The following is a 21,724-nucleotide window of genomic DNA, read 5'->3' as shown; positions in this document are numbered from 1 at the left end:
CTGACTCTTCTTCAGGGATGATCATTGCTGACTCTTCTTCAGGGATGATCCTCCCCATTGCTGACTCTTCTTCAGGGATGATCCTCCCCATTGCTGACTCTTCTTCAGGGATGATTCTCCCCATTGCTGACTCTTCTTCTGTGGAACAAACCAGGCTTTTCTTCCCAGCCCCTTTAATTTGCATTTCGGTTCATACAGTGAACTTCAGCTCATTTTAAAGAACACAAATGATAACTGTCTTTGATGTCAGATACATTTAAGAGTAATATATTTTGTTAGACTAATTTTGAAGCTGAAGACAACAAAAGTAGTTGAAGACAACAACCAAATTTTCAGGCATATGAGCTTTTTCTCAACTCTAGAAAATGTAAGTAATAAGGTCCCTCACCATTAAAGAATAAGCAAAGCATCACTCATTAAAGTGCTCACACTAAGGAATGTCTCTCAAGGATGCATCGTGGAAACGCTGTGTGATTCGAATCTGCTTTTTATAGCTGTTCCCTATATCTTGGGTAGCAACAGAATAACGTGCCTTTGTCACTATAAACGTTTCATCAGAGCAGAGTTCAGTGCCAACAAAGAACAGCATTCACGCTCTGTTTTCAAACTAATATTCACTTCCAGCTGCACGCTTTGGGTGGTACAGAGTGCTTGTCTGATTTAGAGAGGCTGACCGGCCAGAGAGCGGTAGCTGGTGCCAGGGCATAGTAGCAGCAGTAATGTAAGTGCTCGCTTACTCACATTATAGTTTTGTTTCTGTAATTTTGCTGGTAATATCTGAATTGAATCCCCCGGAAATAACAAAACCGCGGGGAAACTCCCGCGACAGCGGAGGAGGAGGATGTGCGGCTGGGGTACGGAGCCGCAGGGCGCGGCCGCACCTGGTGTCCTCCCCGCCTCTGTCGACGCGTGTCACCGCTTTTGCATAAATGCTAAAATAAATCTGTGCTTTGGAGATGCACTCCTGAGCTTTATTTTCACCTGTGGCTGAGGTGGAGAGAAGCAGGCCTGGTACTGATAAGAGGGAAAACTTGAGTTTTTTCCGTCCGTTGTTTTTCAGTGCAGTGTGAGTCTGTTACCTCTTGCCCATCTTCCCAGTTGCGTCACCAGAATCTGGGTGACGTGCCCGGGTACCGTAGGGGCGTTACACTTGCAGCTCCATTTGCCGTGAGCTTCTTTTCTCCAGAAGCTAGTCTGAAGGAAAACCAAACTAATTTAAAATTTATTATGGCGTGTTCTTACGGCACTTACGTCTGGAAGAAATGTCTTTAGGAAGGGAAAACGGAAAGCTTTCGTATTACGTGCATAAATAAGTGAATTCTGCGTGCAGTGAATTTATCTGATGTTCTCTCTAATAGTGATAGTCTTCAAATTGGTTTGTAGCATGCCTTCGGAAAAGAGATTAAGATTTCAACACTGAGTTTTTAAAGTTTTTTTTTTTTTTTTGATTGCTTGGCTCTACGCTACGGATAGCCGCAGAATTTGGGTTGTTTGCGGTTGTCTTTCTTTTCAGAAGACGTTATTTCACTTAACGTTAATTCCACAAGTTTATCCTGCGTGAGGTGGAAATGTGTGGTCATCCCACAAGAAACGAATGCAGGTTTTAAGGAACAGCAGCTGGCCTTGGGTCCTCCGCAGGCACTGGCTTGAGGTGGAATGTAATTTGTCTGCAGAAGAGCCGTGCTGCTCTTGGCTGTACAGCGCTTGCTGTCAGGCTAGCCGCGCTCACCCGGAGCTCTGCAGCCGTTGGCACCCTCAGCAGTGCAGGAAGGAAGGTGTGTCTGGGCAAAGATGTGTCTAACAGCCCTCTCCCTCAAGTACATCACAGACCGAGAGCCACTTCTCAGAAACGTGACAGCCTTGAGGATGAGACGAACAGAACGCCTTGTGGTGTGCCACCCGCCCTGCCTAGCAAACTTTTTGGAAAAATCTCTTCCGCTGCCGCGCGCTTTTAGGGGTCCTCTTAGGGAATACCTGTTCTGTGGGGAGCGGTTTTAGAACAATTTACTGTCATTTGGGCTTTCAGGTGATCCATGCCTAAATTGGGGTTCCTGGTGTTACTGTCACTTGGGCTTTCAGGTGATCCGTGCCTAAATTTGGGTTCCTGGTGCTACTAAGTGTCTGGGTTATGCAAATTCTGTGCTGATGCTTCTGAAAGTCGAAGATACTGAACCCTGATTTTTGCCTTTCAGGCTGAAGTTGTGAAAAAAGAAGTGAAGAAAGAGGAACCAAGCAAAGGAAGGTATGCCTTTCAAGTATTTAAGGGTTTTTTTATATACCTATATTGTTCATGGAATGCATATCCAAGATTGAGCAGATTGCTGAGCCATCTCTCTAACTAAGCTTGATGAAAAGGCTCGCTGGGAGATCCAGCCACTGTCACCTGCTGTTGCTTCTTCCGAGCTGTTGTGTGTTCTGTGTGTGCAGGACCTGCAGGGTATTGCTGTAGAGCTGTAACGTTTGCGATTTCTTTGAAATCCGGGGCTTTCAGAGAACATGGACAAGTGGGGTAAAATCCTGTTTTTTGTGTAGTCCATTGAGTTGTTCTTGTTTTACTAATTTGGCCAGGATTTTACCACAGGTCCTGGAAAGTGTGTGTGGATTTACATGTTGGTAAGACAGTTTTTTTTTTGTTGTATTTAACCAGGAAGTGATTGCTTTATTTCATCCTACAGCGCTTTCCTCTGTCGGAGCACCTGGCTCTTGTTTCTGTTTCCAAATGCTAAAAATAAACTGAAACTTCCTTGTTTAACTTATTAACATTAACTTCATGCTGTGACACAGGTCCCTGAGTCAATTTAGAAAAATGTTTAGGTGCTATATTAACATCAGAACCTAGAAATGGGAAATGATGGTTTTGGTGTGTTCCATTTAAAATTGTTCTACAAACATTGCTTGTAGTAAAATTTCTAATTGTGGAGTAACTACTTGTTGGCTTTAGAGTCTTGATTATGGATTTTGTGTTTTTTGTTTTTTGTTTTTTTTTTTTATAAATGGATAGATCATTCTAAGAGTTCTTGTTAACAAATATGACTTCAAACAACTTCTGTGGTTCAAATCCATATTTCTGGATAAGTTTTATCATTAAAAAAAAAAACCAAACCAAAATAAAACTGCGTAATAATGGTCCTAAACTTGAATTTCAGGCAACGCCACTATACTCTGATGGACTGTTTCTATATTTCCGAAACTGGTTTCCTTCAAAAGTACACTTAGGCACTCTTAATTTCATGAACCTTCTACTCAGACCCTACTCAGTTCTGGAGGCATTTAGTTTCTAAGCTGTCTCCGACTCGCAGGGAGGCAGACACGCAGGTGGCCTGTGTGATTCCGGGCTGGTGGGCTGTAGCTGCTGGTGGTAATTAATCAAAGCAAGTGACTCTTCCATGAATCCCAGCTCCTGGCCAGCATCCTGCCGTGGCTGTTGAACAGATGGGAAAACTGACATTTTCCCCTGAAAATAGCACCACGCACATTCTCCTCGTCTGAGGCAACTGTCTTCTCCTTGGAAGCCTTTGTGACTTGGCTGATTGTTATTTTTTAGTTACATGAAGCAAGAAACAGCATCTTTATATTATTGTGTATATGGAGACCTTGTCACGTGTTCCTGGGGAGGGAAGGAGTAGCAAAATGTGGGGAGCAGAAGGGGCTGCCCCCTCGGTTGCCCGGGATGATGAAACGCTCTTGAAAAAGCCTTTGGGACACCTCTGGAAGCTCAGCTGGCGCCAGCCCGAGGAGGTGGTTCACCTCGCCTTGCGGCTGGGGTGACCGAGGTGTTCACGTGAACGCCTCTGCTCTTCCCAGGAGTGCCGCTGCATTTTGTTGGGATTTGTTTTCCTCAGCTAAAAGGGCTGGAACTTTTCTTGGCCAGGTTAAGACTCAAGGCCCGTCCGCTGCTTTAAATCGTGTCTTGCGGGTCCACGTGCCGTTTCTTTCCCCATCCCTAACAGGTCTTTCGAGTGTTGCTTCAGGCATCTTGATGCTTCTTCAGGCTCACTCATCTTTATCCCTGCTCATTACAGCCTCTGCAGAGCTCTCCTTCCACTGCTTTGCAGCCTGGTTTCGATCTATCAGTGTATTTTGGAGGCCAGGAGGGCTTTGTGGAAAGCACAGGGTGGGCGTTAGCATGAAAGGAGACGCAAAATTCCGAGGATTTCAGGGAGCAATATCTCACTGGAATTGCGTAGAGGGTAACACCTGTGTGCTCCTCGCTGTAAGCTTTGTAGTTAATACATGGTTCCAGTGTTCACGGACGTTTTCCCATTCCCTGTAAAAAATGTATGAGCAGGCTGTGGGGTGCAGTTTAGCAAGGTGTTGGGGCTTGTATCTATCGAAGCTTTCTGCGCATCAGTGGCAAACCCGGCCTTTCAGAGCTGCACTTCTGGGCTCTGTGCTCTGACTTAGCCAGGTAGTGCTTTGCTACACAGGCACATAAATCTCAGCGGTGCGTAGGATGCTCAAATAGAAGAGAAAATCAGCGGAAAAAGGGTTTTTGCTTTTGCACCACTAACAAGGTTTAACTGACGTCAGAATACCTTCTGTGTTGTGACTGGGCAAGCCGACACTGTGGCGTAAAAAAGGGGTTCAGCCCTGACTGCTTTAGCCCCTGGTGAGGCACACGCAGGCCAAAACATTTGCAAGGAACGAGTTTAAATCGGTTAAATTTAAGCAGCCCGTTAGAGAAGAGGTGGGGGATGCTGGGGCGAGTGAGGCTGCTTTTCTTGGGGAAGACCCCTCGGGCTCTGGAGGAGGCTTATCCCGGCGTTGTGGTGGGAGCAGGGGCACCGAGCCGCACAGCGCTTGGCCAGGGGAGGGGCGCCCCCAGAGCGTGCTGCACCCGTCCTTCTGGTGCCTAGTCCTGTCCTGGCACACCCGTGCCAGCTCTAAATTCCGTGGCGTGAAAGATGTCGAAGCAGAATTCAGGCCCCTCCTCCCTCATTCTGCAGCAGCAGGGGCCAGCGCCCTCGGGCCGGAGGAAACCTCCCGGATGGGTGTTTTTGTTGTGCTGGGTAGCCCAGGTGTTACCGGAGTTTGCCTGTTCTCATCTGTCTTTCTGTTGACTCCATGCAGTGTGTCTCCGTCTCGTTAACCCTCGCATCTGGCCACTCAAACCCGAGCATTTTTGTCAGCGCTGAGCTCCGTTTGATCCAGCCTTCCGTTTTCTTGCTGTCGTCACGCCGGGAGCGTTACCATAATGGCAGGCTTCTCCGCTCTTTTTTATTTTCGTGAGGGTTTATACGAATGCGCACCCTTTATTCATATGCACAGGCTCTGCGGAACCATAGTGCAGGCTGCTCCATCGTGCATAACCACTGATTAATTCTGTGTGTTTGCTGCTTTTGCGTTTGTTTCGACACTTAGCGAGATTGTCAGCGCTGGCATTTCGGCACCTTTCCATCTAGAGATGCAGGAGGTGTTGGGATGCTCGTTTTCTCGAGCTTTGTGGGAGAAGGGGCACAGACATCTCTAATTTCAGTGTCTCCCAAGATCATCTACGGAGGATTCTTTCTTTCAGAGAAGAATAATGCACTCACTGTAACCGAAGCTCTCTGAAAAGCGCTGCCCTCCGCTTTGTCATCTTGGGCTTTATTATCCTGGGAGCTGACAGTGGGGTTACACAGTGAAAACAGAGCCTGGCCCAAAGGAGCCTCTGTGCACGTATTGTGCGAGCTCAATGCAGTTTAAAACCACAACAGCCCCTCCCTCCCCCCAAACCCGAACCAAAAAAAACCGAGCAAACTTCAGACTCCTAGCTACTGGAAAAGGCCTTTAGGGTGGTGACCGCAGAGTCTGCTGCCTTCAAACGTAACGAAACTCTGGTAATTCCTTTATACAGGGGGACCGAAGCTTTGTTTTCGCTGCATGTGCGCTTTCGGGGTCTGCCTTGCAGCAGGGCTTCTAAATTTTGGGCGTTGGTGTCAGCGCTGAGGTCCCAGGGCACATCTGTAGTGGGTGCTACCTTGAGAGGTCTGGCTACGAGTAACGTAATTTGAAGTGTAAGAGGCTTGCGGTACTGAGGTGGATTAAACAGAAGCACAGAGCTGCTCGCCTCAATGTTTTTAACCATTTTAACACTGATGGGCTAGATTTCCAAATGCTAAGCACTAATGCATCAGGAAAGCCCCCCACCGTTGGCGTCAAGAGGTTTCTGGTAACTGTAGAATTCTCAACATAGTTTGATTTCTTCTGTTTTTTTTAAATGCATTTAGCTCTGGCTTGAAAAAATATCCAGAGGGATCAGGAGTGGTGCAAACAGCAGCTGCTAATCCTCCAGTAGAGCCTAGTGTGGCAAAGAAAGGACCCATTTCCACCCTTAATGTCAAAGACGAGATGTCAGCAGGACAGATAGAGCCCTCTGAGTCCCATCTTGAAAGAGCAGGAAGGGAGTCCGCTGCAAGACTGGCAGAGCCGTCTGCGGAGAAAGGAGGCGCCGGGGTCAAAGTTACTGTGGCATCTACCAAATCCGCTGGTACCCAGGCGTCCGAAGCGAAGTCAGAAGAGACGCTGCCGCCGCCGCCTTCCAACGCGGAGAAAGAGGAGGCAGTTAAAGCTGGCGCCGAGTCGAAGGCGTTTGGATCTGCTGTTGGGTCTGCGCCGGCGAGGGAAGTTAAAGGGGGAGAGGTGTCTGCCCCTGCCACCGAGCCTCCAGAAGAGCCGCCCGACGTGGGCGAGGCCGCAGGTGTGCCCCCAGGCCGTGCTGTGGCGGCAGGGCACGCGCCGGCGGCCGTCCCGGCAGCGGTGCCCCCTGGCTCTGCTGCAGCTTCAGTGGAGACGGCGTCATCTGCTGTCACACAGCCAACCAGCCAGTCGGGCCCGCCTGGGAGAGACCCCGTTTCTGATGCTGTGAAAACCGAACGTGAGATGCCTGGAACTCAGATACCGGAGAAGAAACCCGCGCTTAAGTTTGGGGCGGCCACGGAGAAGAAGCTGGATGACCCAAAGATGAAACCAGAAGAGTCTGCGCTCAAAGCTGGAAGAGCCGCGGAGGAGAACCCCGCAAAGCTTTTGGTCAAGACTGAGGCAGAGACAGCGAAGAAACTTGGAGCCAGCGTTGAGGCTGCTGTGGAAAATGCTGCGAACGCTGTCGGTGAGAGCAACGAGGGAAGTTTAATCAAAGCCCATCAAAATAAAGGAACGGGACCAGCAAAAACTGATGAAACCTGCAAAGCAGATACGTTAAACTCCTCTTTAGCTGTCAAAGAATCTTCCTCTGTTGGTAAAACGATTTTAAAGGCCGTAGTGTCTCTTCCAGATATATCAAAGTCAAGGGTTCCAGTACAGAGAAATGAGCCTTCCCTGTGTAAAGGAGGGGAGCAGAAAGCTCCCTCGAAACCTGAGAGCCAAGGCCAAGCAGCAGTGGAGAAGAAAATCGCATCCAGAGAAGCGGGTCATCCGAGACCTGACGGCAGCCAGTCAAGCCTGGGAGATGGCAGCGGCAGATGTAAAGTGAGCAGAAGTTCTGTTGTTGATGGAAAGGGAGGCAATGGGAGCAGCTCACCTCCGCAAGAGAAGGACTCACAAGTGGAATCTAGGGCTAGTTCAAAACAGTCTCAAGAGGGAGAGAGTAGATCATCCAGCATGAAGACAGACAACAGCAGCAATAAGGTGAGGAGGGCAGGAAGGCCGGTTCAGTGTGCCTGATCAGTAACTAACTCCATGCTTCTCTCAGATGTTGAGTAGGGGACAATGAGATTATGGTCCCCTTCCCTTTTCCATAAATCACTCAGCTGGTCTGGGCCAACAGACAAGTTGGAATAGCGAGATGCGGGCAACCAGTTGCTTTTAGATGCAGTGTGTGCAACGCAAGTACGTAACTGGTTTGAAAATGCTACTTGGAAAAAAAATTGCAGGCAGGTATTTCTGCAGTGAGTCTTTATTGAGTGTCACAACTTTATGTTCTTGGATTAGTTCTGAATGGGAGTGAATAAGCTTTCTGTCCTTTTGTGAGCTGATATTTTGCATTGTCAAGTCCTGCACAGACACTGGTTACTGAACAGAGGCTACTAAGCAAGGTATTACCTGTGACTGGTTACTAGAGACTGTATGCCTGGACTCTACCACTGACGGTTGGCTTAGTTCTGTATTTGCCAAGCATGTGATCAGAAGCAGCAATCTGGACAACTTAAAAAAGTTCATTAAGGGAAAAAATAGCTGAATTTGTATTTATTTTTTATTTTTTTTTTTCTCTCTTGTGGACAGATGGGTTGGCTTAACTGATTTCGTGTGAACTTTTGTCTCGTGTTGCAGGCTTCTGTTGGTGGCAATACTAAAACTTCAAAAAGCAGCACTAGCAGCAGCGCAAGCCAGAAGGAGGTAAGGATGTAACAGTAAATGAACTGAAAGTACAGACTGTCTTGAAAGCGTGTGTGTGTGTGTATTAAGAGTCTTCAGCGTCCTTCCCTGGGGAGTTTTCTGCATTACTAGTTGCTACAGAGTGTGGGCATAAAGCTGTAAAGTCAAGTCATTTGGAAGAGAAACTCAGTTCAAGAAGTGAGTGTTAAGAGGAGGTGGTTTTTGGTCTCGGATATCATTTGTTTGAGAGAGAATTGATTAATTGGATCCCCAGTTGCCTGCACCGAGGTCTTTATTCATCATCACACTTGTGAGAAGAGGAGGGAAGGCTGGAGTCCTCTGGCCCTTTATAAATGACTTTGTACAGCAGGAGGTAGTCACGACGTCTCCACCCATGGTACCTCTTCCGTGCCGAGGTGTTTCCAGTGGGTTGTTCAGCAGAGCAAGCATCACTGCACGTCTTCGGTGCAGGGCTGGTTGGAGGAAGAGCTTGGGAGCCTGCACGTTCCGCTGCTAAAGAGCCTGCCTCTTGACAGGAAGGTGGAAAGAGCTACCCTCTCTCTCTCCTAGATAGCTTGGGCTTTTGGAAAGAAAAGCAGAAAAAAGGTAATAAAAAAACTATATTGATAAGTTTGTGGAAGTAGCGTTGCAGATCAAAGCTCTACCAGGTAAGCAGGGAGTCCCTGTGGAAAAGGGATTTCTGAGATAAAGTCAGAGATGTGAGTCCTTTTATTAATCTTAATCCACATAAACTTCTCACATCACCAGCACAGGGTGTTTGTGAAGATGACGGTAGCGATGGTAATAGAGAATGCTTTCATATGTGATGTTCCAGATGTGTTTGTTAATCCCCAGGAGGAAATTCTGCACCCTTTGAAAAAAAAGGTTTTATAATGTCAATTCTTACTGCCTTACTCTTCACTGCTACACAGATGATAAGAACCAAGATCTGTGTTCTCCTTTTCACAAAGGAAAGAATGCAGTAATGTTTGATTGCAGTTGAAATGTAACCAGATACTTTCTTCCTTTTCTTTGCTGTGCCCACCTTGCATTAAATATTCCTCAAGTTTCTGCATCAGAATGTGGGTGGAGGCACACATTATCTCGAGTATTTGTTAGCTTTTTAAAAAAGAAAGGGAGGAAAAGGCGTATAGCCTTTGCATTTCAGATTACTTTTTCTGCTGGCGGACTGTTTTTAGTATTTCTTGGCTCTAAGAGAGGCCAGTTTATCTTGCCTTGGCCTTAAAGTTCTGCTTGGACAAGGGGTTTTTTCTACTCCTCCTGTGTTAGATACCATCCACTGTTTGATGGTAGGATGGAATATTTTGGAAAAATAACTCAGGATTGTTCATTGAAGAAATTGAATGCATGATTTGGGGTGGAATTGCGATTTGCATGCATTTGGGTGGCTAAAATTTATTAATTGACTTCCAGAACCTTATCCTACCATCCTGATTATAAAAGCATAGCTGTTTTACAGTGAACAGAGTGTAATGCTCTGCTCCAGAACCATCACTGCTGTCTATTCAAAGAACCTTAAAGTAATTTGGGTTAATTCAGTCTTTTATTAAATTCAGCATCTATCCATACATCCTCTTCTAAATGCTCCCAGCTACGTCTGTCATTAAATCGCTGTTGATTCTTTCCAGTGGTCCTAGAATAAACTGTGTGAGCCCTGATGGAAGGTGGCATGATCAAACTGCAGGGCAAGGAGGAGTTTTAGATGCAAGACATGCTCCGGTAAGAGCATGCCACTGGCTGAGGAGAGTCAGAAAGGGTTGGGCTCTGTCCTCTTCACCATAAAAGTCCAGCAAGGCATTCACCAGGAAAGCTGGAGCTTGTCCCCAGCTCATAACGAAGGGCGGCTGGCACAGGGAGGAGCAGCAAGTCTGCCAGAGAGTCTGTGGGGCTGGTGGGACCTTAACAGAAAGGAGCAAATGATGTGGTACGTGTTGGCTATGGCGAACCAAAGGGAGGTTCCTGCACGGGGAGCCCTTTGCTGGGCTGGAGCGCGGGGCCGTCGGAGAACCGCTCGGAAACACGATTGTTGGGGGACTGAAACCAAAGGGACGAGGTAAAGCAGCGAGTAGGCATCGGGGCACAGAAGGACTTTGCTGGATCGAAACATCCAATGCAGCCTCCTGCTCCGGAGCAGTGGCCAACAGCGTGTGCTTCGGGAAGAGAATGAGATACGGCAGAGGGGGGTGGTGTTCGCGGGCGGTGCTCTGGAGGCATTCAGGTTTTCGTTGGTCTTCCTGCAAGTGAGGGCAGAAATCGAGGTGACCGGTCAGGGCATTGGCCCGGTTCTCTGAATGGACATAAATGTTGCCTGTTCATCTGCTGTGTTTTTGAAAAATGCTTTGGGGTTCTGAATTTAATCTGCTCACTGAACACAAGTGCTGGTAATGAAATCTCTTCCACATATGAAACCTCTTCCACGTGAGACTGAAGGCCTGAAAATTTGTTTCTACCCTCAAGTCCAGGTGCATTTTTTTCTTTTCCCCTCCTCGAGCCAGCTTCAGGGTGTAGGCATTTTTCCTTAGACACCCTGTGGATGGAGGTGCTTGTGTCATTGGGTGAATGTCAAACTCTGTGATACTAACATTTTGACACTTCCTAGGAAGAAGAGCTGTTCCCATTTAACCTGGATGAATTCGTTACTGTGGATGAGGTCGTAGAAGAAACGGAGTCTCCCGTTAAAACACAGCGCAATCCACCCAGGGGGAAGAGAAAAGAGGGTGCTAAAGCCAACTCCTCTTCTGAGCCTAGCTCCAAGAGAAGGAAAGGGAAGAGCTCCCTCGCCTGCGCCGCCGAAAGCGAACTCTCTTTTGTCACTTTGGATGAAATCGGTGAGGAGGAGGACGTGACTGCACAGCTAATGGGAGTCGCTAATTTAGAAGCGCTGAGTGACCCGCAGGGCCTGGTTGTAGTGGATGAAGTGATGGAAGAGGAGGAACTTGTGTCAGAAGCAAAGGATCCGCAGTCGCTTGTTACGTTGGATGAGATATCGGAGCAGGAGGAGCTTCATTCCCATAAAGTCGTGCCCAGGGTGCTTTTTGAGGAGCAGGGTTTGAAAGCTGAACCCTTGGTAACGGTGGATGAAATCGGGGAAGTAGAAGAGCTGCCTCTGAACGAGCCTACAGACCTGAGCGCCGAGGATGTGCTGAAGGCCAAGGAGGACAGTAAAGTGGCTGCTGAGGATGCCGGGGACTGTGCTTCCTCCCAGGTGCCTGATGATCCCAGTGCTTTAGTGACAGTAGATGAGATACAAGAGGACAACGAAGATAACCCTCTAGTGACTTTGGATGAAGTTAACGAGGATGAAGATGATTTTCTGGCTGATTTCAATCGCCTGAAAGAGGAGCTAAACTTTGTTACAGTAGATGAAGTTGGAGAGGAGGACGAGGAAGAAGAAAACACTTTCCCAGGGAAAAGTCTGAATGAGGATGAAGACGACGAAGATATTGTTGCTGTTGCAGGACCAGAAGAAGAAGAAATTGCTGCCATTGCAGGACCAGAAGAGGAGGATATTGTTGCTGTCGCAGGACCAGAAGAAATGGAAATTCTGGGAGATATGAGTCCAGAAGCAGAAATTATTGCAGTCTCGAAGTCAAAAGGTAAGGAACCTTTCATAGTTTCTGGAGGGGAAATAGAAAATAAGATGCTTGTACTCAGTGCCACCCACTAAAAGACGCTTGTAGCGAATAGAGGAAACTGAAAAACCCCAACTCTTTGACGAAGTTAATGAAAGAGATGCTGGGAAAAAAACCAACTGAGAATGAACAGTGGCCTGAAGGTAAGGTAGTTCATTAATGCGTTTTACAGTGCACCTTCCTTGGGATGTGAAATTAAGCGGCCTGTCGAGTTAAAGTGTTCGTTTGGTGGTTTTGATGGCTAAAATTGGGGGAAGCAGTTTCTTCTCTCACCTTTAATGCAAGGCCCAGTGAGCTACCTAACACTGCACAGATTGTTTATAGTCTTTAACTACGGGGCCAAACTTCGTTAAACCAAGGGAGGTAAATGGAGTAGACACACAGATACAAAGATGTAACGGCTTCCAGGCTGGATCTGGAGGCAAAAACGTAGAAGAAATCTGTAGCGTGGAGTTAGCAAAGGGTTAAAAAGTCCCAACGCCGAGCCAAGCAGGGAGAGCTATGTATAACCAAGAGTTCTGGCCAGAGCGTGGGCGAAGGCTCGGCGTGATGCAGCCCACCGTATCGAGTTGTCTGTCTGTCCCTGCTGATGCAGCTGAGCACTGACACAGGCACCTTTTGTTCCAGCGCTTTGGCAAAGCTTTTCTCCCATCTCCCGCTCGTGGGGCAGCACAGGCAAGCTGAGCCCTGCAGATAGGGAGGAGCTGCAGCAGAGGCAGATATCTCGCTTAAAGCAGTATTTTACGCTTCAGTTTCTATTAGGAAAAGGATTAGCTAACTGTAAAAACACCCCAAAATATTTCAGTGTTCTATATTGCTTTAATCTTAATGTCATAGAACATAACATTCCCCACGATTAACAAAGGCTTTGACTGAAAACGCAGAATACCTGTGTTCTGTTAGAAGGTTAGTTGTAAAAAGATCTCTTCAATTCTCCAAGCCCTGGAGTTGATTTCTGACCTTACAATCTCTAGTGAGAAATTATAATAAATTTAGTTGATACGCAGTAAGTTCCTCTCTGTATCGTAAAAATCTCAAGCAAAAGAGTTGGACTTAGGAAAGGACTAGTTTCTCCTGAATTTGGGAGGTGGAACAGGAAGACTGTGAAGGAAAGGTTAAAGCGTACAAAATCCTGTCACTCGGGTCTTAAAATCTGCATCCAGCAGCAAAATAGGAAGCGGTTTATTGCTTGCTTGGGGCCAGCAGTTCAGAGATGACAGTCAGGCTGCTGCTGGTGAGGAGCCACCTGGCAGAGCTGAAACTTTGTGTGTTGCACAGGATCACAGAGGGGTTTGGGTGGGAAGGGCCCTCAAAGCCCCCCCAGTGCCCCCCCCTGCCCCGGGCAGGGCCCCCTTCCCCCAGCCCAGGGGGCTCCCAGCCCCGTCCAACCTGGCCTTGAACCCTTCCAGGGAGGGGGCACCCACAGCTGCTCTGGGCACCCTGGGCCAGCGCCTCACCCCCCGCACAGGGAACAATTTCTGCCTTATATATAACCTAAACCTACTCTCTTTCAGCTTAAAACCGTCCCCCCTCGTCCTACCCCCACCCCCTGACCCAGAGTCCCCCCCCACCTCTCCTGTCCCCCCTTTAAGCCCTGGGAGGCCGCTCGAAGGGCTCCCCGGAGCCTTCTCTTCTCTTTGGCTAAGATGGGGACGGACTTTTTAAGACAGCCTGTAGCAGTAGGACAAAGGGTAATGCTTTTAAACTAAAAAAGGGTAGGATTCAGACCAGATGTAAGGGAGAAATTTTTTACAGTGTGGGTGGTGAAACCCTGGACCAGGTTGCCCAGAGAGGTGGTAGATGCCCCATCCCCCAGAAACATTCAAGGCCAGGTTGGACGGGGCTCTGAGCAACCTGATCTTGTTGAAGATGTCCCTGCTCGTGGCAGGGGGGTTGGACCAGATGACCTTTAAAATTCTCTTCTAACCCAAATCGTTCTGTGATTCAGCAAGTATCTTCGGGTACCAGCAGCCAGGAAGCACTTCACCCCACGCTGAAAGGAGGTACAGAACAAACTGTCTTGTCTGGGCTACTTGTCTGGGTTATCATAGAATCATAGAACGGTTTGGGTTGGAAGGCACTTTAAAGATCATCTAGTTCCAACCCGCCCTGCCCCAGGCAGGGCCCCCTTCCCCCAGCCCAGGGGGCTCCCAGCCCCGTCCAACCTGGCCTTGAACCCTTCCAGGGAGGGGGCACCCACAGCTGCTCTGGGCACCCTGGGCCAGCGCCTCACCCCCCGCACAGGGAACAATTTCTGCCTTATATATAACCTAAACCTACTCTCTTTCAGCTTAAACCTGTCCCCCCCCATCCTACCCCCACCCCCTGACCCAGAGTCCCTCCCCCCCTCTCCTGTCCCCCCTTTAAGCCCTGGGAGGCCGCTCGAAGGTCCCCCCGGAGCCTTCTCTTCTCCAGGCTGAACCCCCCAACTCTCTCAGCCCGGCCCCCCAGGGGAGCTGCTCCAGCCCCCCCAGCATCTCCGTGGCCTCCTCTGGCCCCGCTCGAGCAGCTCCGGGTCCTTCTGCTGTTGGGGGCCCCCGAGCTGGCCCCAGCACTGCAGGGGGGTCTCCCCAGAGCGGAGCAGAGGGGGACAATCCCCCCCCTGGCCCTGCTGCCCCCCCTGCTCTGGCTGCAGCCCAGGGCACGGGTGGGTTCTGGGCACGATGCGTGAGATACTCGCTATGGAGGGGTGCAGGAGGCTGGTGCTGGCTGCTGTGTTCCTTCGGCAGCTTCCTGGGTTTTGTTGTTGAAGCAAAGGATTTATTGCGTTAGCCTTGTTTAGGACATGTTGGTGTCTAGATTATTTGCTTACAGAATTAGAAACCAGGTGTTTTTGATGTGTGACTCTTCACCTGCCCGTTGGACTGCTTTGAGTCACTAAAACCCAAAGGCCTTGTTTCTCTTTCGGTAGTGGATACTCTGTCAAACTCCTTGTCTCCAGAAAAATCTTAAAATGTTCATTTTGATCTTTCCTTCGAGCTGGTTAATCCAGTCACGTATTCTGTTGGTTCGGGCTGGTTCTGTAATGAAGCTGAAGCCCTGCTGCTGGACCTCGAGCTAGAGCGATTCACGCAAGCTTGGCAGCTCGTATGATAAAGAAATTGAGATTTTTTTTTTTCTGATCATAATCACAGAGTTGGCTTGAAGCTGCTGATGGGAGCTGTGGTTGGCAGCAGCCGAGGGCGGCGGCGCTGCGCCTGTGAAGGGCTGTGTGCTGGAGTTGTTCACCGGGGCCCTATTTGGAAGTCTTGGCTGCAGGATTGGTGTCAGAATTCCCTGAAAATTGCTCTGTGGGAAGAGCAAACTGAATAGTGCGGGCGGCAGCAAGGCCCCTACGGGTGGTGTGTGTTGGGAGCAGTAACGACCCCTCGCAGCTCGATACAGAATACCTTGAAACTAGCCGTTACCTTTGTTTAACGTGAATTTATGGCCCCCAGCAGATCAGCTGGGATCAGGAGATAAAGAACCAGAGCCGAAGCGGAAGAAAACAGCTTCTTCAGATGTATCAAAGGCGCAGAGTACTCCAAAAGGTAACACCAGAACAACCCACCCCAAATGCTTCCTGTTTTTCTTGCTGGGAGACAGCTTTCTTGCCCCTTCAAAAATGCCCCCTTTGCCTCCTGGCCACGTTTAACTTGAAAGTCAGGGCCCATAATCTGTGTTTTTAGCTTGGCTCCTACAAATGCACGTTTAACAAGTGTCTGCTGTTGCCTTAACGGCAGCAGCAAAACTGCAAGTTCTCTTCCCCTAAAATGTACAAATACCAGCTAATTTATTTGTAATTAGCACCGTGCAGTGTAATACCTGCTTACTGTTCGAATCCTGATCTGAGTTCCATTACCAACTTTCAACGTATAAAAACGAGGGAACTGCTTACATAGTTTTAAAGATGTGTGTGTGTGTATATATATATATTTTCCAAGACCCTCCCCTAAAATACTTTTCTGTAAAACCACCGCTAGCACTTGGACTGTAGAAGAAGTGGCTAGGAGGATGCGGATCCTTGCCTTGCCTGATGGCTCGTGTGATGTTCTCTGTGACACAGAAGGCTTGGGTGACGCGCTGCCGGGCAGGGGTGAGCTGTGTATGAAACACCCCCGAGGCCGAAAGGCGCCGAGGGAGCCACAGGGAGCACCAGCTCCAGAGGGGCAGAAGAGCACGCGTCCTCCTCTGCTCGCTGAAGTGGGGCAGGTGGCCAACTCGGATTAGAAGCCTAATTTTTTGAATACCCAAAACTTCCAGTAATAAATCATACGGATTTGCCTTAAAGGGATCTGATTTTCAAATCTTGTTGTCGGAGCCGTGTTTTGTTGCCGGGATATTTGTAAAGCTGTGTGTCCCTAACGTTAACGCCGTGTCCTGTCCCTTCAGATTTGGATTACCTCGTTCCAAAGGCTGGCTTCTTCTGTCAGATCTGCTCGCTGTTCTACGCGGATGAGCTGTCTGTGAAAAACCACTGCAAGACACCGCTTCATCAGCAAAACATGGAGGTAATGCTGCAGCTTCCCCCGACGCACGGCGGGGGAAAGAATACCCTCCTAAAAATGTTTGCTTTCACGAGTGCTGATAATTTCCTAGTGGCGGAGGGAGCTCCTGCTAATGCTTCAAGGGATTTTAGTGTTAAACTCAGACACAGGTATCGTTGAGTTGCTGAAGCTCGTCACCCACATGAAGCCTTCCTTGCCTAGGAAGGCGAGGGGATAGCTGTTGTCTCCGTTTTTAAGAAATTACTTTTAAAAAAAAAACCCCCACGCAGCGTCGTGTCTGACAGCGTGGCTTGGTCGGATTTCCTGCTCTGCTGAAACGCCAGACTGGCTGAAATAACCCCGCGGGTGCAGGGTCCCCAGAAGGCCCGTTTGGCAGCTGGAAAGGTTCAGTTTGGGGTCCGAGCTCCCCTCGGCGGGGCCGTGGCGCCTGCCCCCGAGGGGCCGGGCCTGCGGTGAATGTGGAGTTACTGGTTTGTATTTCCTCACCCCCCCCCAGGGTCCCCATCATCGTGTGAACTCCCGATGGCGAGTAATTTGCCGTCTGCCCTGTAAAAATTCCGCTGGGGAGCTTCACCCCTTGGCGACTCTGCGCGCGGGCGTGTCGGTTTGCCAGCAAAACCTGGGAGTCTTTTTCGGGTTCGGCTCGCGCCTTATCAGTATGAGGAGTAGGCTGGTTTGTGGGTGCTGTATTTAGAGCATGGTCTTGTCGTGGGCTGAGGAATAACACAGCGATGTCGTTTCACTGGCTACCCTTGTTTCTACAGAAATTCATGGCCAAGCAGAAGGACGAGGATAACGACGGGGAGGAGCAGAGCTCAAGGTGATTGGAGGAAAGAAGAGTTCTTTCAGTGAATTAAACTTAGGGTCCAGTCAATTTTGTGTATTTTGTTATGATTTAATTTGTAATTTTGTTGCAGAAGCAAGCATTCATGTTGTATAAATTTGAGCTCAGTATAGGCACAGACTAAAAGAAAAACGTATGGTGGCTTTGATTTGTATATCAAATCATCTGACTTGGGAGAGACTTCTTTTACAAGTGTTGACATAAAATAAATGTTCTTACTGTATAGTTACCGCCGGGGGGCTGTGTTTTGGTGTGACTTGTTGTGTTTTGCCAACTCTGGATCCCAACAGGGACCGGGAGGGAATTCGTCCCGGAGACCTCTCGCGCTCCATGCTGCCCCAGAGCAGTGACCCGAGTCGGGGTAAAGATTTGGGGGGGGGGCCCTGAGGATTGCTGCGCTCCCTTCAGCTGCCTTTGTCCCCCAGGCTCGCGATAATCTCGCGATAATCTCATGAAGACAAAGCTGAGGCCATCCAGGAGAAGAAAGCCTCTTCCTGCCTCAGCGTCCCGGCCGTTGCTGCGCCCGGCCAGGGAGGTCACTGCCCCGTGCTGTTTCTCCTTGGGGACCGAGTTTGCTCGTTTTTTTGGGGTTGGTTTTCCCCCGCTTTGCTCCAGGCGGGGGGTCAGGGGCCGGGGAGCGCTCAGTGCCGTGGTTTGTAATCTGCAGTTGGAGTGTTGCTCACTGCCGAGGCTGGGCCTCCGCCTGCCACGCTCGTACCAGTGGGGCAGGGTCTGGATCGGGGTTGACTTTGCTTCCAGCTTTTGTTTTTCACCTAGCCGCTTGAGATTTATTTAAAAGACCGTTTCTGAAAATCCACCGCTGTCTCTGCCACTCCTGCAAACTCCGGGTAGCTGGCTTGGGCTGAGTTACGTGGCAGCAGTAAGAGAGGGGGAGTAAGGAGCCTTCCTCCCTGTCCACGGAAATGAGAGATTTTGGGGTTCTGCCTGGCGGGGGAAGGACATTACAAGTCATACCTGTGCCATAGCTGATACCGAAATCCTGGTGTCTGCCGGCCTCTGATCAGCAAATCGCCAAAATAAATGGAATTTGGGGTTTAGCAAAGGAAGCACGGGCATGTCGCTGTGGTGAAACGTGTTCCCTGATACGGGGGGGGGGAGGAACGATCCCACGGAGTCCCTCAGAGTCCCTTGGGCTGTGGGGTTTTTTTGTTTGTTTGGTTGGTTTTTTTTTTTGTTTGTTTTTTGGTTTTTTTTTTTTTTTTTTTTGTGTCCCCTGCTTTGCTGCAGGCGCTGCTCAAGCCCCCCCCCCCCCTCCCGGGAGCAGATCAGTGTCTCAAACACACGCCCGAGGGATTTAGAGCAGCAGAGACTTGGCAAGTCCCCGCAGCGTGATTCAGGGTAAGAGTATGTGTGTGTGTGTGTGTGAGAGAGCTGCCTCCTCTCCTGGGGGGGCCCCCCAGCCTCACCAGCCCCTTGTGTGTGTGTGTGTGTGTGTGTGTGTGTGAGAGCTGCCTCCTCTCCTGGGGGGGCCCCCCAGCCTCACCAGCCCCTTGTGTGTGTGTGTGTGTGTGTGTGTGTGTGTGTGTGAGAGCTGCCTCCTCTCCTGGGGGGGCCCCCCCAGCCTCACCAGCCCCTTGTGTGTGTGTGTGTGTGTGTGTGTGAGCTGCCTCCTCTCCTGGGGGGGGCCCCCCCAGCCTCACCAGCCCCTTGTGTGTGTGTGTGTGTGTGTGTGTGTGTGTGTGTGTGAGCTGCCTCCTCTCCTGGGGGGGCCCCCCCAGCCTCACCAGCCCCTTGTGTGTGTGTGTGTGTGTGTGTGTGTGTGTGTGTGAGCTGCCTCCTCTCCTGGGGGGGCCCCCCCAGCCTCACCAGCCCCTTGTGTGTGTGTGAGCTGCCTCCTCTCCTGGGGGGGCCCCCCCAGCCTCACCAGCCCCTTGTGTGTGTGTGTGTGTGTGTGAGCTGCCTCCTCTCCTGGGGGGGCCCCCCAGCCTCACCAGCCCCTTGTGTGTGTGTGTGTGTGTGTGTGTGTGTGTGAGCTGCCTCCTCTCCTGGGGGGGCCCCCCAGCCTCACCAGCCCCTTGTGTGTGTGTGTGTGTGTGTGTGTGTGTGTGAGCTGCCTCCTCTCCTGGGGGGGCCCCCCAGCCTCACCAGCCCCTTGTCTCTTTTACCATGCACTTTCTGGGGCGGTGTTTCTGAGTCTCCCCGAGTCCCTCCGTGGGGTCATTCCTCACCACGGTTTCTCTCCTGTTGCTTCCTCTGCACGGAGGACCGAAACCCAACGTTGTTCCTTATTCCTGCTGCTGCCCCCCAAGCTTCAGCCCCAATTTTGCCGAGTGTCCGTGGGAGGGATGAGCGTCCAGCAGCCTCGTGGCCGGCTGCGGGGCCCGGCGGGACCCCCGAGGCCGTGGGGTCCCTCGGTGAATCCCGTTCCTGCTCCGCATCCTCGGAGCCCCCTTGGGCCTGGCTCTGCCCTTGGGACCCCAGAGCCCCTCGGACAAACCCCGTAACTGCTGCAGCGAAAAGATGCAGCACCCGGGAGGGGGGAGCTGCTTAATTAGGAATTTCAAGGTCAAAAACCATCCTGTCCGCCCCCCGCCCCAGCCAGGGTGATGTGGAAAAAAACAAACTGAGGAAAAATGAAGTAAAACCCCAGACCCCGGTACTGGTTCTGGTTTTCTGAACGTTGCTCCCCAAAACGTACGGTGCCGCGCTTCCTCCTGCGCCTAGGGGGGCTGCAAATTGAGTTTATTTTGGAGCTGCTGGTAATTAAAACGCGCCCCCCCCCCCCCCCTCCTCCTCCCCAGGCCCCACGGGGCCGATGGTTTTAAGGAAAATCCATGAAGTTTTTTTTGCAACAGCTTTTCCGCTGCCCTTGCAGGATTTTTGCCTCGCGGGGAGCCCGGCCCCACGGCGCCCGGGTTTCGATTTTTTCAAGGGTTTTGTAAAAGAAAAACTCCTCGTAGGGCCGAGACAGTGGGGTCTGCCAGGACGTGGGTGCTCCCGGGGAGCCGAGGGAGGGCTAGATGGGGGACGAGGGGGCTCTTTCAAGGGGGGGTGCTGCTAAATATTGGGGGGGCTGGGGGCCCCCCCGTGCCCTGCCGTCCCCCGGCCTTTAATTCCCTGATAATTAAATTCCTCCCAGCGGCGATTACGCTGCTGCTTCCACAGAGTTTCCGTGTCGGTGGCGGCTCCAGGTTTTGGGGTGACGCTGGGGGGGGGGGGGGGGGGGGTTGGTACCTGGCGGGGAGGAGTGGGAAATGGGTTCAGATGAAGCCAAAAAGGGTAAAAAAAGGGAGTGTGGCCGGGGGGGGGGGGGGGGCCTGGCCTGGCTGGGAGGGAGGGAGGGACCTGGCTGAGCCGCTTGCTGGGAAATGGGGTAAAAATAACCTCCCCGAAATAGCCGAGGGTGTCCCCAGCTGCCCCTCCCAGCCCCCAGCTGGGGAAACTGAGGCAGGGAAGGAGCATTTGGGGGGGGGGGGGGAACGACACACATAACACGGGATGGTGTGTGTGTGTCTGTGTCATTCCCCCCCCCTCCCCATGCCCCTCAGCTGGGGGGACCCCTGGGGCAGGGGGGGGTGTGTGAGCACCCAGCTCTCAGGGGGGGGACCCTGCTGAGGGGGGGGCGGTGGGGTGGGGCTGTGGGGTTCACCCTGGATGGAGCTTGGGAGCTTGGACCCCCCCAGACCCCCTGTTTCCCACCCTGGAAATGATGTTGCCCCCCCCCCCCCCCCCCCCCAAGGTCTGGCCCTGGTGTCACGGTGAGGGGCTGGGGGGGGTCTGGTGCTGACCCCGCCGTGGGCCAAACCCTATTTGGGGGGCGGGGGGGGGGGGGGCGGTTCTTGCTCCTGCAGCACCCCCCACCCGCGGGAAGCGAGTGAAGGGAGGAAGAGCGGGGGAGCACAACCCCCTTACCTGCCCCATTTGGGGGGGGGGGGCTTAGATCTCCCTCCCCCCTCCCTCCTGCGCGGTCCCCGGGGGGACACACACTCACCCGCCCTTGCTGCAGAGGGGGGGTGCCAGCCCCCACCCCCCCACCCCCCAATCCATCCTTTTTGGGGGCTTCTCCAGCCGCCTCCAAGAGCGGGGGGGGGGCCGGGGAGGGGGGGGGATGTTCCTATTCCCGCCCTCCCCTGCCCGCGGGGCCGCATCCAGCCGCGGCCCTTCCCCTTTAAGGGAGGCGGGACCGGGGCGGGGGGGGGGGACACCGGGAGGGGGGGGCGGCGGGGAGCGGGCAGGGGGGGAGGCGGCCGGGCCGGGGCGATGCTCCGCGTCTTCATCCTCCACGCGGAAAATGTCCGCACGCCGGACACGGACATCAGCGATGCCTATTGCTCGGCCGGCTTCGGAGGTACGGGGGGGGGCGTGGGGGGGGCGTGTTTATATGTTTATATCGAGGGGGGGGGGGGGGGAGCAGTATATCGGGCATGTCCCCCGGCAGCGGGAGGGGGGGGGGGGGGTGCTCCTGCATCATCCATCCTGATGTGCAT

General features: G+C 51.5%; 1 protein-coding gene across 2 annotated transcripts in view; it reads left to right on the top strand.

The window, feature by feature from the left end:
* LOC122152398 (zinc finger protein 638-like) overlaps positions 1-17,505 on the top strand; it is a 65,044-nt gene extending 47,539 nt beyond the window's left edge. Inside the window, exons 20-26 of one of the 2 annotated variants that reach the window (XM_042807736.1) lie at positions 2,193-2,242; positions 6,210-7,605; positions 8,248-8,313; positions 10,913-11,909; positions 15,386-15,475; positions 16,317-16,435; positions 17,197-17,505. In XM_042807736.1, the coding sequence (XP_042663670.1) occupies positions 2,193-2,242; positions 6,210-7,605; positions 8,248-8,313; positions 10,913-11,909; positions 15,386-15,475; positions 16,317-16,435; positions 17,197-17,256 (2,778 nt within the window). In that variant the 3' untranslated portion in view covers positions 17,257-17,505. Of the gene's footprint in view, positions 1-2,192; positions 2,243-6,209; positions 7,606-8,247; positions 8,314-10,912; positions 11,910-15,382; positions 15,476-16,316; positions 16,436-17,196 lie in introns of both variants that reach the window. The other variant, XM_042807735.1, reaches the window with a different exon arrangement.
* The last annotated feature ends 4,219 nt before the right edge of the window (positions 17,506-21,724 follow it).

Source organism: Tyto alba, unplaced genomic scaffold (assembly GCF_018691265.1).
Source record: "Tyto alba isolate M040663 unplaced genomic scaffold, T.alba_DEE_v4.0 Super-Scaffold_6, whole genome shotgun sequence".
Lineage (NCBI taxonomy): Eukaryota > Metazoa > Chordata > Aves > Strigiformes > Tytonidae > Tyto > Tyto alba.
Note: the sequence above shows the minus strand (reverse complement) of the source record. Positions and strands in the feature narration are given on the sequence as shown.